General features: G+C 38.7%; 1 protein-coding gene across 13 annotated transcripts in view; it reads right to left on the bottom strand.

Annotated features, from left to right (window-relative positions):
* Nucleotides 1-15,518, bottom strand: part of MYO5A (myosin VA) — a 196,014-nt gene that overhangs the window by 9,382 nt on the left and 171,114 nt on the right. For 7 of the 13 annotated variants that reach the window (XM_045449710.1, XM_045449708.1, XM_045449707.1 and 4 more), the window contains 7 exons: nt 14,928-15,002; nt 13,592-13,685; nt 8,322-8,468; nt 6,108-6,262; nt 4,050-4,139; nt 2,350-2,500; nt 173-455 (listed from right to left, as the gene is read on the bottom strand). In XM_045449710.1, coding sequence (XP_045305666.1) covers nt 173-455; nt 2,350-2,500; nt 4,050-4,139; nt 6,108-6,262; nt 8,322-8,468; nt 13,592-13,685; nt 14,928-15,002 — 995 coding nt within the window. The remainder of the gene's footprint in view (nt 1-172; nt 456-2,349; nt 2,501-4,049; nt 4,140-6,107; nt 6,263-8,321; nt 8,469-13,591; nt 13,686-14,927; nt 15,003-15,518) is intronic. The other 6 variants (XM_045449714.1, XM_045449711.1, XM_045449713.1 and 3 more) reach the window with 1 other exon arrangement.

Below are 15,518 nucleotides of genomic sequence, written 5' to 3'. Positions count from 1 at the left end.
GGTAGAGCCTACTGAAAGGCACAGTCAGGAGTGGTAATGAATGAAAGTGGAGAAGCCCAGCCAGCCAAGAGAAAGCAGCTCCATGTCCGGTCCTCCCGTGCTGCCCGGCTGGCGGTAGCAGACATTGGGTGCACTGACCTCAAACAAGCCATCAGCTTTGGTGTTCGCTCACCTGATCTGCATGCCTTTACTCCAGGAGCACATGTCCTTCCGCAGAAGGAGGTTGTTCAGGGTGATGGCCCCAACAATGTAGAACATCTGTTTGACCACCTGCTTGATCAGTTCAGGGTCCATGCCGTGCTGACACATGACTGAGTGGAAGGAGTTGAGCTGCCGGAGGATGGAGTCCAGTGTGTAGGTGCCCTCGTCAGCGATGCTGGAGGTTCGCTTTCTTAGCCCTGTGGGCTTCACCCCAGACACGCCCTGAATGGTTTCATGCTCCAGCATGCCAGAGACTGCGGGAGTAGTTCAAGTGTTAGAAGAGAAGATGCGTGTTCCACGTGCATACACGCATGCTCACACATGCTCTCACACATTCAATTGAGGAAGATCATCTGAGTATCAAAACAGAGGGAGAAGGAACTTCCCAAAAAGAGGGCTTCCAGATTTTAAACTTTAATGAAGGAATAATTCTTAAATGCGAAAATTTACAATGAAACTAAGAAATCCTAATGGTGTATTTTCAAAAATAGGAAGCAGCAACCTTATAACAACACAAGTGTGTGATATCTTGGGAGGGTTTTTGAGAAAGATGTAGCAGTTAGGGAGAAGATAAGATATTCTCCAGGGATATCTGAACCCCACAGGCAAACAAATTAAGTAGCAAGTACAAGAGGAGATTGGGCAGTGGTTGTGGAGAAGCCTTGAGAGGGGATGGTCGTGTGGGGCTGGAGAACTGGGCCATTCCTTGCCCTGAACTTTCCAGTGGCAGAGAGGCCCCGGGGTTAGCCTCAGCCTCCCAGAACTCAGTTTTCTCGAATCTGGGGCACTGCTGCTCCCTTCACTGTGCCCTCACAGTGTTTGGCTTATGCTCCCTCGAGGATGGTTGTGGGATGACCACCGCTTGGACTGACAGCGCCTTGACAGCAGGGGCCATTCCCGATTCAGTTTTTACATCTCCTATTCATTTTACATCTCACAGTGCTAAACGTGGCTTCCATAGCACCTGACAATGACACAAAACACTGGTGGTTATTATCACATCACTGGGAGATGGGGAAAGCATCTCGGAGGTAAACTTCTTATTTAGCCAATAAAAATAGGCAAAAATAGAAGAAATATTGGCTGAAGTTGACCTCCGTGTCCGTGTCACCTCTTACATTGTAGCTGACCTAGGTCGCTTTGAACACAACCTTTAGGGGACAACTGAAGAACTGATGACTGAAGTTGTCCCGTGAAGAAATCACTGCTATCTCCCATGGCTTCCTCAGCCTTTTTGGTTTCTAGTTGGTTAACTGTGGGCCTATGATGGAAGACAGAATACTAAAGGCAATGAAGAAGTTGTGGAAATGTGGAAAACACACAGGTAGGAAAAGAAAGTGTAGCTGGGAGTAGCCTTAAGAAGGTGTTGCTGATTTGCCTGAAGATAACAGAGTTTGATAACTTAAAACAAATTTAATTCAATGCATTCAAAACTAGCATCCTGCAATTTATATATGCCTCCTAATTCCTATTTCATGAATGCTACCCATTCCGAAGGAATAGAGGTAGTATAGTACATAAATACACACTCAGAGTGAGCATACGCATATAAAAGAGAGGTATGTGGACTCACACACCTAGCTGAATACACATATATAGAAACACACACACGTGCATACCCCAGTCACTCATCCACTGAGAAAATGCTACTTTAAACCAAATTGCCTTTAACAATTCCGTAGGGGCCACAAGATGAACAACCCACTGTGGAGTGTCTGACACCTATTCTTGTTGCTGTGGTACCCCGCAGCCCTTTTGCCTAATAGGCAAAGTGCAAACTCTCCCCAGCCTCCTTAGTCTTAGATGGGCCCTGAGGAGGCTCAGTGTAGCAGTGTCCTGGACCAGAGTTTAAAGTTTTAATTTTTGAAAACTGGACAAGGTATGAGGTATATTGATGGGTATATAGCATAACCCGGTCTTAAGGGAGAGGACTCACACAGTGGGGAGATTAACTAGACACTGCCATTTCGATCATATGGAAGCAGTGATTCTGATGTATCCCAGTTAGTCACGGCTGGGGTTCTGGGATTCCTCAGCTAATTTCGGGACTGGGTCTTACTACTTTATGTTCTTTGTATGAAGAAACAAATGCCACTGGTGGGCACATGAGGTAGACAGACCTCGATGTCAGCAATGCTCTCGCCTTACCGATCATTGGCTGAAGGATGTTCTCTAACACCCGCACGAGCTGCTGGTAGATCTGAATGGCTAAGTCACTTAGCACCTGCCGGTACTCAGCCAGGTCAAAGTTGGTGAGGCAGTGTTCATTCTGGCGAGACGTGTTGTGTTTCATAAAGCCCTAGAGCCATAAAGCAGAGTTACCGACACCCGTGAAATAAAAGCTCTAACTCCCTCATTTGATCAGACGTCTCCTGCTGTCTTTCCTCTGAAGAGTTTCCTGTCTGCTCTGCTCTTGAATGCCAGACAGTCATTCTCAAATGCTGGTGTTTGTTTCCATCAAATTCCCCTTCCACTTCTTAATAGCTTTTGAATAGTATCTAAAGTTGGCAAGCTAGCATTCAGTGAAACAAGATGGGGGAACTCAGTTTAAAAAAAAAAAAATTAATGAGTGTTTTCATTTATGAAGCAGCAGGTTTACTGCCAAACAGTAAATTATCTAAAGCACTAATCTCTTAACTTCCTATTTATAAATATTGCACCTGAAAGGCATACATCATCTTAAACTAGACTGGCTTCTACAGAGATTGGTGAATAAATAAAGAATTTCCCTTCATTATATTTCATTGTAACCATACATGATTTTCAATCCAAGCTTAGAGTGGAATCTTTTGGTGGTATGAGCTAAAATGGGAAGCCAACTGTACAGGCAGGTACTTTTGTCAGACGTTGCCTGACAAAAGGCAATTGCCTGTTTGATGGCTTCTGCACATAATCAAGCATGTGCCTCCCTAAAACTACCTAACAACATGGTCAGAAGTGGGGACTGACAGGACAGTTAATGGCCCCTCGGGGGGATTCTAGTCTGTCTGTCCCACCTACTCAGGGAGCACGTCTTACTCATATTTATATTTTCCGTCATTTGCCGGGATAGCCTCTTGGTGCCCAGAAAATGCTACCGCTCAGCTTCTCTGGCTGCTCTCCCAGCACAAGGTGGAGGTATGGAGGGCAGTGGTTAGGGGCACAGGCTCTTGGAGGTGAGCAGACCTAGAATTCTAGCACTGCTCCTTATGGCTAAGAGAACCTGGGCAAAATAATGAACTTCATTGAACTTCAGTTTCCTCATCTGTAAAACTGGGTTATAATTCCTACCTCACAGACATGTTGCAAGAATTAAATAACATAGAGTAAGTACTATCTGATATATACTGAGCAGACCTTAATAAAGAGTAATTATTAATAGATTACAGTATTGAAATATTAGTTTTGAAGTCTAGTAAACACCTGATGAACATATCACTACAAATAAAAGCAAAACAGGTTTTGGGACCAGTCCAGAGAGACATGCCTTAGCTTGATCACCTTTCATGCATTTGGAAAGCCCAATTTGATGAATTTCTTTAAATAGTTCTATATTTCTCATATCAGTGCTTGCAAAGCCCACTTCCACATGCTGACAAGAGGTTTCACTGCTGGTAACAATTCATCGACAAATGCTCATTTTATTTCTGCTATGCTTCATCAAAATACAAACTCTCAGAGGGAAGAAACTATGTCACTGTCTAAATCACTGTTTCATAAACAATGAACATCAAACAAAGCTACAGGCTTCCAAGCCACCTCTGAACTCAGGTTTCTAAATTAATGGCTAAACGTTTTGTGCTTTTCAATTTTTCCCTAAAAAGTTCACAAAGTATATCACACTGGTGTTTTAATGAAGGTTTTCTCACCTCTTCTCCACTGTACTGCTTCAAACAGTGCAAAAATCGGCATGTGTTAGAGAGCCAGAAGGAGACGGTTTCAAAATCATCACCTCTTTTCTGAAAGAGAGAAAAAGGCTAAATTCACTTTTCCTTAGGAAAATAACAACCTGAAGGAAACTGAACAGATACCAGAAGGCCTCAGTTAAATTATAAAGAATTACAAAAATAAATCACATTGCAAAGTCTTACATCATTGCTAGAAAATTTCAACCGAGTTTGTTGGTTGGTTGTTACTTTGCTTGGCATCTAGTTTCTTGCCATTAGAAAAGGATGCCCAGTCACTCAGTTGATGTCAGTTTAATGATCCCTTTCAGCAGAAAAAAATTCATCAAGCCACAGCTTACCCCAACTCACTTCCTTCAGGATTACTAAGGGGATCAGAGAGGACTAAAAGCATAAAAGGGAATCACAGACTATGAAATGCTGAAAGCCGGATTAGGTTACAAATCAGGTCAACAGTAAGATACAATTCCTGAGCAGAGAATCAGAAACGGGATGAAGGAAGTCCTGTGCAGAAAAGGAGACAGGGGAAGCTGAATAGCTCTTCATCAGGACTGGGGCACATGTCAAACAACCAGTTGCTAAATCAAAACAGGGACTCAAGGCAAATACACTTCAATTCAAAACTGGGATGTGAGACAAGCTCACATCAATTTTAAACTGTATCGAAAGGGTGTTATATTCTAGTACCCATCCTTTTTAATTTTTAAACAATTTGATAAAATAATTAGTTAAATTAGAGAAATGTCTTCTTGCAATTAAGATGAGAGGGAGAAAATGCTTTGGTTTTGTGGTCTTTGCAGGAGCTGACTTACAAATTAGTAAAACTTGTAGGCTAAGTGCAATATAGCATCAATACACCAAAAATGAAATGAGTTATATCAGAAGACATTCATCAATTTTTAAATGTTAAATCTTCAGAAACCCCATGTTTTAGTAACCACCATAAAACTAACTGCATAGCATATCTGCACAGCAGGGATGGAGAACCAGCATTTGTCAAAAGTTCACTAGCAGGGGCTGCAGGGAGGGTGTGTTCAAAGGGGACAGAACTTCAGTTGTGGGGGTATGAAAAAGTTCTGGAGGTGGACAGTGATAGGGTTGGCACAACAATTTGAATATGCTAACAACACAGAACTAAGCACTGAAAAATGGTTATGCGGTAAATTTTATGTTATATATATTTTACCACAATTTAAAAAATAGTGCATTAAAGACATTTTAGATTTGAAAGCATCCACTGGGCATGTTAACTACCTACTTATCTCCATCCTAAAAGTTCTCATCTAACTTCAGTTAGATAATCAGAAAGCAAAGTGCTTGGAGAACATTTTCTTAGCTCCTCATAGAAACACGTGAGGTAAAGCTAAGTATAATGTTCATTGTTTTTCTAGAGAGGCAAGAGGAGTATTATGCAAGGTGACTCAGTGACTACTGAGTTATGTAGGGCTTTCTACTCTATTACATAATTCTGCTGCCATTTCCAAATCTTTCCTCTCTGTTAGTATCTATGTGTTGCTTCTCACATGGAACCAGGCATTTCAGGTAACAAGGAAAATTATGGGGTGAGTTGGAGAATAAGAGGAAGAAAAGTTGGAAGAAAAATTATAATGTTTTATCAGACATCTTTTTATATGAATGAAACATATGGTATTGAACTCATTTAATACCTTTCTAACTAGAGCAACATACTTCCTAGATATATGGATCACACTAAGTATTTTTAATTTACTTTTAAGACCTCAAAGCAGACTATTTCCATTTATGGAGAAACTTAATTTACTCTGCACTTAGGTACAATTATATCAAATTAATTTTGATTACTGTTCAACCTGAGCCCTGTGTAAAAGAAGGCATACAGACGTGTTGCAAGAAAGAATGCTTCCTATAGTGGAAGTTATCAGTGAAGATTGCAAAGTGTCATATCTGGCAACTTAGCTCCAGCTTAAGGAAGGAAAAGTAACTTGGGGCAGATTCTGTCATCATTAAGATTAATTACGAGAATTTTGTTGAACATGAACTGACCTTTAATACTTTTTTGATGCTGTTAATTGTTGATGTTAGCAATGACCTTACTTTCTGATCATCATTCAGGTAGTCAGCATGTCGAACACACATAAACAGGATATACGCTGGTAACCCTGGAATCAAATTGACTGCCACACCACGTGGCTTCAGTTCTGAAAGGAAATGAGGAAAAATAATCTTATATAACACTGAAAGTCTTCATGAGGAATGTTTTGTAAGATACAAAAGCACGGTTCTTGTGAAAGAATTCAATCATTCAGGGCTAAGAGGTCACACTAAAAAAAGAAGCATTTTAATAGCTCATTAAGTAGAGAAATTTGGAGTCTTAGTTGGGACATATGAATCTTAGTTGTCTATATAATGACAACTCCCAAGTTTGTATCTCTTGCCCCGACTTTTCCCTTGAATTCCAATTTCATGTATCAACTGCCTTCTTAACACCTCTGCTCAGGCACATCGAACTGAGTCCATTCCAAACCAAGCCACTAGATCCCTTTGGAACCTGCTCTCCCAGGAGCTGCCCCCTTCTCAGTTAAATGGCAGTTCCAGACTTCTGGTTTCTCAAATTATGAGCTTAGTCAGCATCTTTGACTCACTGTTTTCTCACACCACACATCTAATCCAGTAACAAGTCCTATTGGCTCTACCTAGAAAACCCATTCAGAATCCAATTACTTACTCTACTGGCCATCCTAGAATAGACTATGCTATTCTCCTGGACTGTAGTGATGGCTTCCAGACTAGTTTCCCTGATTCATCCGCTGCTCCCTAATAGTACATTTTTCACACAACAACCAGAGTGACTCTATACAAAGATGTAGGTCAGATCCTGTCACTCTTGTCCTGAAAATCTTCTAAGTTACTTCTCATCCATTTATAAAATAAAAAATCTTCACTATGGTCAGTGTGATCTGGCCCTGTTCCCTTCCCCAGCTCACAATGAATCTCCTTGTTGTTGGTTGAATATGCCAGGCATGCTACCACTCCAGGGACTATGCACTTACTATTTTCTGCCTGGAATGTTCTTTCCTCAGATATCAGGATGATTTGCCTCCTTACCTCCTTTGATCTCTGTTCAAAGATTACCTTATTGAAGACAACTTTCTGGACAGTCTTATATAAACTAATACATTTGCCTTTACTCTTTATCCTTTTCCCCATTATATGTCTATTTTTTTCTCTGTTCCCCACCATCCCCCAATGTAAGATCTATGAGAATAGGGACTTTATTTTCGTTCAGTATCCAGTACCTAGAAAATACTTAGCATGTGGTAGGAGCTCACTAAATGTTATTGAACTGATGAATCTTTGTTAACTCTATGCTTAAAAACCAGTGGCTTCTTAACATTTTTGCTAAATAAAGATCATGCTGAAACTTAAGTGCCTCTGCACCTATAGATAGCACTCATGCCATGAACCCTGGGAACATTAAATCAAGTATAATTGCCAATCACATTACTGTCACCCCACACTTGCGGGGAGGAATGCTATGCAAAAGCTGAGAAGAGAGGTTTTTTCCCTTTTTCAGTTCACAACTTTCAGGCTGTGTGCACTCCCTACTCACTTCCCACTGCCCCCTAAAGAGTCTTCTTGCAGAGCCAGGGGCCTTACACACAATCTTAACCCTATGCTGCTCTGAAATGCTTCCTTCATGTCCATTTCATTTGTGCAGTCCTCTCCTTCCATTGCTGGGATCTTTTCCCTAATTCTTTTGTCTCTTCTCTTTTACCAAACTGTTGTTCTTGACATATTTAGTTGTCAAAGGAAGCAAGGAAAAAATGAGATTCAGGAAGTTCAGTGGCTGAGACCAGTGGGTGTTCAACTGCGGCTTACACTTCAGAATCCTTTGAAAGATTGAAAAACATATACCAGACATGGTCAGGCTCTTCCCTCTAGAGATTTTGATGTAATTAGTCTGTGGTGGGGACTGTACGTTAATACTTCTCAAAAGCTTCCCCAGATAATCTAATCTTCAGCCAGAGCTGAGAAGCCCGGGCCTCAAAGGATCCTGATAGGTGGATTCTAGACCAGTCTCCCTGCAGGTTGACTGCAGCATGACGTGGTCAGGATGCTACTGCAGCAGGATCACGCACAGTATGCAGTGATGACTAAAGAAACCAGCGTTGAATACTTCAAACATTAGTGACTAGTCTTTCCCACTGCCGACGCATGTACCAGAAAGACCTTTTATCCCATGCAGAAAATACTTGCCCAGAATCAGGTTCTTAACAAGCTTTTGCTCATCCTCCTTCTTGTATTCCAGCATTCCTTGGAAATCCTTTTCTTTCCTAGGAATATTGACCGGACGGATGGGTTCATCAATGATCTGTCCTGGGGATATGTTCTCCATTTGGCCCACTTCATGAGAAACAAAAAGGAGAAGAAAATATTTTCCAGGTAGAAAAGATAAGAGGGTTCCATAGCCCAATAATTTTAAAAGAACTCTATAACAACAGAAGCTTGTCATATTTGCCACTTACTTGTTCCCTCTTTAAATACCTTTTTCTGCTAAAATTGAGTGGACAGTTGGCAAAATTATATGGTGATGTCACCCTAACATCCACTTGTTAGGCTACTATCAATATCAAAGAACCTTACTTGATTTAAAAACATTTTTTTTTTTTTTTTTGGTAATAAAATTTACTTTGTAGTAAGATTAAATGTCCCTGAAGTAAGTGGTTTAACATCTTGGTTAATTAATCAGTACCATCATAATGGTTAAATATACTTAAGCTTTAATCACAGAAGAAAAAATATAATATTCTAGGAAGAAGCAGCAAGAGTATTAAAGATTCCCTGTCACATTTAGCTCTATGAATCCAGTCATCAAAGAAAAAGAACACTTACTTTCACTGCATAATTGCAATCAGTTCAAACCACATCAAGATAAATGTCAGAATAGTGTTTGTTCACACTAGTTGATGTGAAATGTATAATTTTTCACAAAGGCCTTATAAGGCAAAGCACTAACTTTTTCCTACTACCCCTCATCCCCAAAGAAATCATGAGCAGATAAAACACTTCTATTTAATATGATTTCCTAAATATTATTCTGGTTTTTGCTTGCTTGTTTGTAATCAAGTGCTAAACGTCTTAAGTTGTAACCATTTAAAGTATAACCACTGGTTAACAACCCTTTTAGATGTTAAAAATGGTCACTATTGTTAATGGCAGGTGCTAGAGAAGGATTATGCTAAGGATTAAAAAAAAAAAAAAGTCTTCAATTTCATCTCAAAATTGAGAATTAAATGAGAAATGCAAGGGAAGAAAAGGAAACACAGAGTCATGGTGGTGTTTGTGGAAGTATGTGCTAATAAGCAGGTTTTTCTTCTTTTATCTATAGGGAGGGGGCAGTTAAGAAATCTCTTTAGGCATAGATTGAGTTGAACCTGGTGTCAAACAAACAAAATGCAGCTCAGAAGCATTAGAAAATTTAATGTTGCTGATTCTACAAGGTATCAATAGAGCTTCCCCTGTCACCCTGGGCAACTTCCTATGTTAGTTCTGGGAAGCCAGCTCCATAGGACAAGGTTATCACAGAGAACACCAGTACCTGCCAGTGTTCTGGCTTAAGTGGCAGGGAGCCAGACTAGTGACACTCCGTCCACCTCATGCTGCAGCATCACACACCGGGATTACCAGCGCTGACAATCACCACCGTCCATCACCACTATGATATCTAAAGAGTGATCATATCGTGATTGGACAAGTCAGGACTGGGATATCTAGTGTTTCATATGCATGGTAAACTGTATGTCTCTATGCAGGAGACAGGAGATTCAAGCTATTTAGTTTTACACAAATTATTTCTGGAGTCAGTTTAAACACAACACCATGAAGAACTCAGGATCAGCACACAGCGGGCTTCACAGCTTATACATATGCTGCATGTAAGGTACAAAAGAGTAAAACCCCTGCCATCTGTGTTACTAGATGCTTTGAGGCATAGAAACAATTCTGAGAGAGGAAACAGAGGAAACAGATTCAATATATTATATGTTTATCAATAAAGGTACATATTTGGACCCTATGTCATCCAAAAAGAATGTTTTAAACCTACTGATTTCATCCATTGATGATGAGATATACCATTATTTTATATAACACTGAAGAAGGAAAAACACTGCCAATTAAACTACAACCCATCAACAATTTTTGAAAGACGCAACCAAATTTGAGATGTTAAAATGTAAAAGTTTGTATATCTCAGAATTTATGAAATACAGTAAATATTTTTATTAGATTTCATGTTTTAAAAGAAAGCTTCACTTTCCTTTTGCAAAACCTCTAACCAAGATATTTTTGGTTCTGTACAAAAATGTCAGAGACAAAATTTGCCATATTTTCATTAAAAGTTTCTCTCTGCCTTTGAATTCTCCTCAGAGATTTGAGTCTTTATAAAAATGCATAGATAAAATATAGATGTAAGCTCAACACAAACTTGATTTATTTAGCAAGCTATCTTCTAATTAAAATAAAATGTCAAGCTTTATCTAGCATCAGGAAAATATAAGGCCACAAAGAATAAAGCCAGGACCACATCCCAGTTTTCAAAGACTCAAAAGATCTTAGGGTTGTTTGGTCCAATGTTTCATCTAATACAGACTTTCTTCTAGAAAGACCTGAAGCGATCTCTATTTTCCATTTTCTAGATTCGTTATACTTGAGGGAAAAAATATTCCTGAACCTTTTTGTCCTGGAAAAGGAAAGGAAATTGCATAATTTTTTAAAAGTTAAATTTTCCTCACTTTGGTACCAGAAATATCTTGATTTCAGGCTTAATAGAGACAGTCAAATAAATTCCTACAAGAAGAGAGGTTGTGTTGGAAAATATGACACAAAGGGAGAGTTAAGTGTTCCTGGAAAGCTTGGGTTCTAGTTTCAGTTTGGCTACTAACTGCCGAGACCTTGGCAGTCACTTACAGTTTCTGGACCTCCGTTTTTTACTCCCATGAAATAATTAACTGATTTCCAGAATTCTTTTAGGTATAAATTCCCTGACTCCATGAAAATTGAGATGGAACACCCACTACTGGATTAAAATACAGCACAAAGCACATCAAATTTTGAAACACTCTCAATTTAGCTATATCAAATTATATATGTTGGCGTTTTAAAAAAAAAGCCACACTGGCTTCTAAAAAAGTCTCCTTAATTAAGGGTAGCCCATAGGAGGAGGCAAGAGTCTTGCTATTTTAAACCAGAAGAATGTAAGTATATTATATTTAGAGAAAAATATAAGAAAACTTTTAGTTTTTAAAAGATGCTTTGTTGTAGAAAGTTGCCTGTATTTTCTGTATAATGGGAGATTAGGAGATATGAAAAGTATTAGAAGAGCTTGCTACCTTTATTTTCTAATTTGGGGAGGGGGGGAGGGACACTGCACTCAGCACGTGTCCAAGTCACACACATCTATTTTGTTTTATTCTTTAGATACATATCATTTAACTCGAAATATAACTTTTCTGAAGAAATGATGTCTTTGTTTAATCTATGAAGTGTTTCTCAAATGCTACTTATAGGTTTGAGAACATAGCTGGCAAGATAGTTTCATTGATGAGATTGATTTCTGATTGATAATGGCTTAAAATTTCTGACTTCTTGAGGTATTCTAACCTATCTCAATTTAAAGTATACATAACAAAAAAAGCTGAGTAAAAACTTAAAATAATAAGTGGCTTTGTTATTTATGAAATTTTACTAATGTATTGCAAAGGAATCATTAGAAGTTGAAAAAACTAATCAGCTAGTTAATACCCTTAAAATCAGTTCTTTCAGGCACTCTGCTAATTATCATCTCATGATATAATTAAAGCAGAATTAAGTGCAGAAAGGTTTTCCAAATAAAGATTTTTTAAAGTTCTGTCGACAGACATTACAGTCCACGTGTGTGTGTGATTTGGAGGCTCAAAGTTTTAATGTAACATATGAATCATGTAATGCTACATGATTATAAATAAATTATGACTGCAAAGTAATCTATATGGTTTCTAAATAAATATTTCAACATTCGTATACCCAAAGAGTATTATCCTCTTCAAAGTGAACACCTATGTTGCCATTCTAAATATTTCTGGAACTTATTTATTTGTTCAACAAACACTGAAGGAATGATTATCGTAGGTCAGACACTATGCTCAATGCTGTGAAAACAAGGAGAAATAAGAAGTGGTCCCTATGCTCAGGAAGCTCATGGCCATTGAGGAAGCCAGTGATTCAAACAGAAAAACTGCTAAAAGTATGACTGTGAAAACCACAAAAAATGTGAGCCATCGTGGTACACAGAGGGCAGAGCCATAAAGCCTGCCTGCATGATCAGGAGAGGCTGCGCTTGGGGATGTGACATATGACTCTGGTCTCAAAGGATGAGCAGGACTTGAGCAAGAGAAGATGGAAGATGAAACAGAAAGGACAGTCAGGACAGACCTGGAATGCTGAAAGAAGGAAAACCACACAGAGTTAACATGGTAGACTCTTCTGAGCATTCCCAGTGTTGGAGACTCTTCATCCTTTGAGCCAAGCAAACACTATGCAGAGTGACACCGAGAGAACAGATGGGTAGTCAGACTGCACAGTATCATTTCTGGTCAAAATCGCATAGGTTTGAAGGCAATTCCAAAGAGGGTCTCTAAATCTCTTGAACAACGAGAACATTGTTAGAATATACTTAGAACCTGGCTTTACCTCCATTTACTGCTATATCCCTGGCACCTAGATACATACCTAGGGAAGGAACAAGCATACTGATCCAAAAGACAAGATTCATTTGTATATAATAACAACTGATATTTGATCATTTTTTCAAGGTGTTTTCCCATCATCATATACAAACCATGAAACGCTTAAAGAAATTTTATTTCTTTATAATCATAATTCATTTTTCCTTATTTACTTGTCTTATTTTCTCTATTAGATTCTTTGAAGATGCAGACTTAATTTTACTCATCTTAGTTTCCCTAATACTAGAAGTAACAGTAAAAATAATAATGAAGTTGTATATAGCATTTACTCTGTGTCAGGAAATACACTAAATACATTATACACATTAATTATTTCATCTTCACAAACTGTCAGATAGATGCCATGATAATTCCCATGTAACAAGTGGGGAAACTGAGACATAGAGAGGTTCAATAACTTGCCCGACATCAGAGGACTAATAAAAGAGCTGGGAGTTGAAGCCAAGAAGCTTGGCTATAGAATCCATGCGCTTAACCTCTATGTTATACTGCCAAGCACAGTGTCTGGCACAAAGAATACAGTCATTAGATGCTTGTTGAATGAATTCTCTCTCTTCACAAATTACTACTACCATGAAAAGAACATTTTTCCCTACCTAGCAATGGAAATTTCCACTCCACAGAGGCCAAGTTTGCTGGTCTAATACCATCCTTAATAACTGCATGCAAACCTGTTAGACCACTAGTATAACAAATATAAAATCAAGATTTGGCAACTGTTATAAAATCATGTTTAAATACCTTCTAGTTCACCAATTTTTTTGGCAAATACTTTCAGTTGTTTTTTCAGTTTTCGAACAGTCTTGTCTTGTTTTTCAAGTTGCTCCATCAAATCCTAAAGATTAAAATGAGAAATATAACAGAAAGATCAAAATGGGCCTTCGAAAAGGCAGAGAAGGAAAGCAGACACAAAATCACAGGAATAGCACTGTTAGTTTTACATAAAAGCTCCAGAAAAGCTCGCTGGTGGAGCCACCACCTGGCTAAAACTGGCAGGCATGGGAAATACAGCTACCAGAAAAGCCAAATGTTAAAATACACACTGCCATAAGATCCTTTACAGCGTGATGGAGAGCAGGCTCCCTGGGGAGTCTTTTCCAGTAGACTCCATGTAGGTAAAACAATTAAATGCTCAAAAAATGTACTGCTTTTCCAGTGGAATGCTTTCTTTCAAGGGGGAAGAGGCAAAATAAATTTTGATGAATGCTCAAAAAGTTCTGTGGGAAGTTTTAAGGATGGTTGAACTTAGGCTGGGGCTTTTGACACCTGTGTGTGAGAAGCACTGTCTCTATGAGACCCACCCTTTGGAGATGCTAAAATTAGTCCTATAACTTAGAAGTTTGGGGAATTAAAAGGTAAGATGAAAAAATAGCCACAGAGAAAGAATAAAGAGTGGCATGTGGCATAACATACACGTAAAATTTCACAGGTGATATAATTTTTCTTATAGAGAAAAACGGGAGCAATTCCTAATGCTTCATGCCCCCCAAAAAAAGAAAAGAAAAGAAACACAGTGCATTCAAGGGGAAGGGGTAAAAAGTCTGTGATGACTGGCTAATTAATCCAGAATTCTCAGACCACAGGCATAGTTAAGAGATCAATAAGTAAGAAGAAAATGGGTAACAGCAGACTTGAAGCTTAGGGGAGAAGTCAATCAGTGATATCCATGGTTATTATTCAGGTTATGGTGAAGAAAAGTATTTACAAACACAAATACTCATTCCCTTTGCAGTTTAAGACAGCACAGATTTAGATAGTAGACCAGTGAGTCAAAGGGAACAGGTGCTAACATTTCAAAGTGTTCATTTGTGTTTCTTGGATTGTACTTTATCTTTCAAAAAACATTTTGCTTCCATCACACTGTAAGCCTAGTGTTAATAACAAATCCAACGTGACAATGGACGCAAGACACTGATAGAGGTGACACCACTGGCTACGAGACAGCTGTGGGAAGAAACAGGTTTCGTGAAGGTTTTTGAAGAGATTCCTGAGGAGGGGCGGGCAGCAGTGTGCTGTTCAATAATAGAGGCTACAAGTAGCAAAGGAGACAACAGAAATGCACTCCGAATTTACATACAATCATCCGCTTGTAAAGTGAAATCCGATATGATTGATACTTCTTAGGGTCATCTGCATATAATTCCTCAAAATACTGAAAAAACAGGCACAATGGATATTTGTTTTTCTCTGTGTCTTTGAGGGGAATTCAACTTCTCAGCAAAATCAATTTAAAAATATTTTTAAAACCCAAATAATTAAAGTATATATTCTTGAAAGGCTCTGCCATTGCCTTCTGATCTTTCCAGTATAGATGATTCTAATTATATATATATGCATATATATATATATATATATATATATATATATATATATAAACATACACATACACATATATTTTCACATGCTCAGAGGACACAGGCAACATCATTTCACGTGCTCAGAGGACACAGCTCAGGCATCATCATTTAGCAGGTAAATAGAGCAGTGGTGATTATTCCTCAGACAAAGCTGTTATTTCACTCCTCAGATCTGCTCACAAGTTGCTCTATTTTTTTTTTTCCGCTGTCAGCAGTAGTGACAAGGGCAAGAAGGCAAATGAAGTGAAAGCGAGAATCACGGCAAGGTGGCACTCTTGTCTGAAGTTGTAAAGGCTGGTGAGAAGCTGCGT

Source organism: Leopardus geoffroyi, chromosome B3, assembly GCF_018350155.1.
Source record: "Leopardus geoffroyi isolate Oge1 chromosome B3, O.geoffroyi_Oge1_pat1.0, whole genome shotgun sequence".
Classification (NCBI taxonomy): domain Eukaryota; kingdom Metazoa; phylum Chordata; class Mammalia; order Carnivora; family Felidae; genus Leopardus; species Leopardus geoffroyi.
The sequence above is the reverse complement of the archived record's forward strand: the minus strand, read 5'-3'. Positions and strand labels throughout refer to the sequence as shown.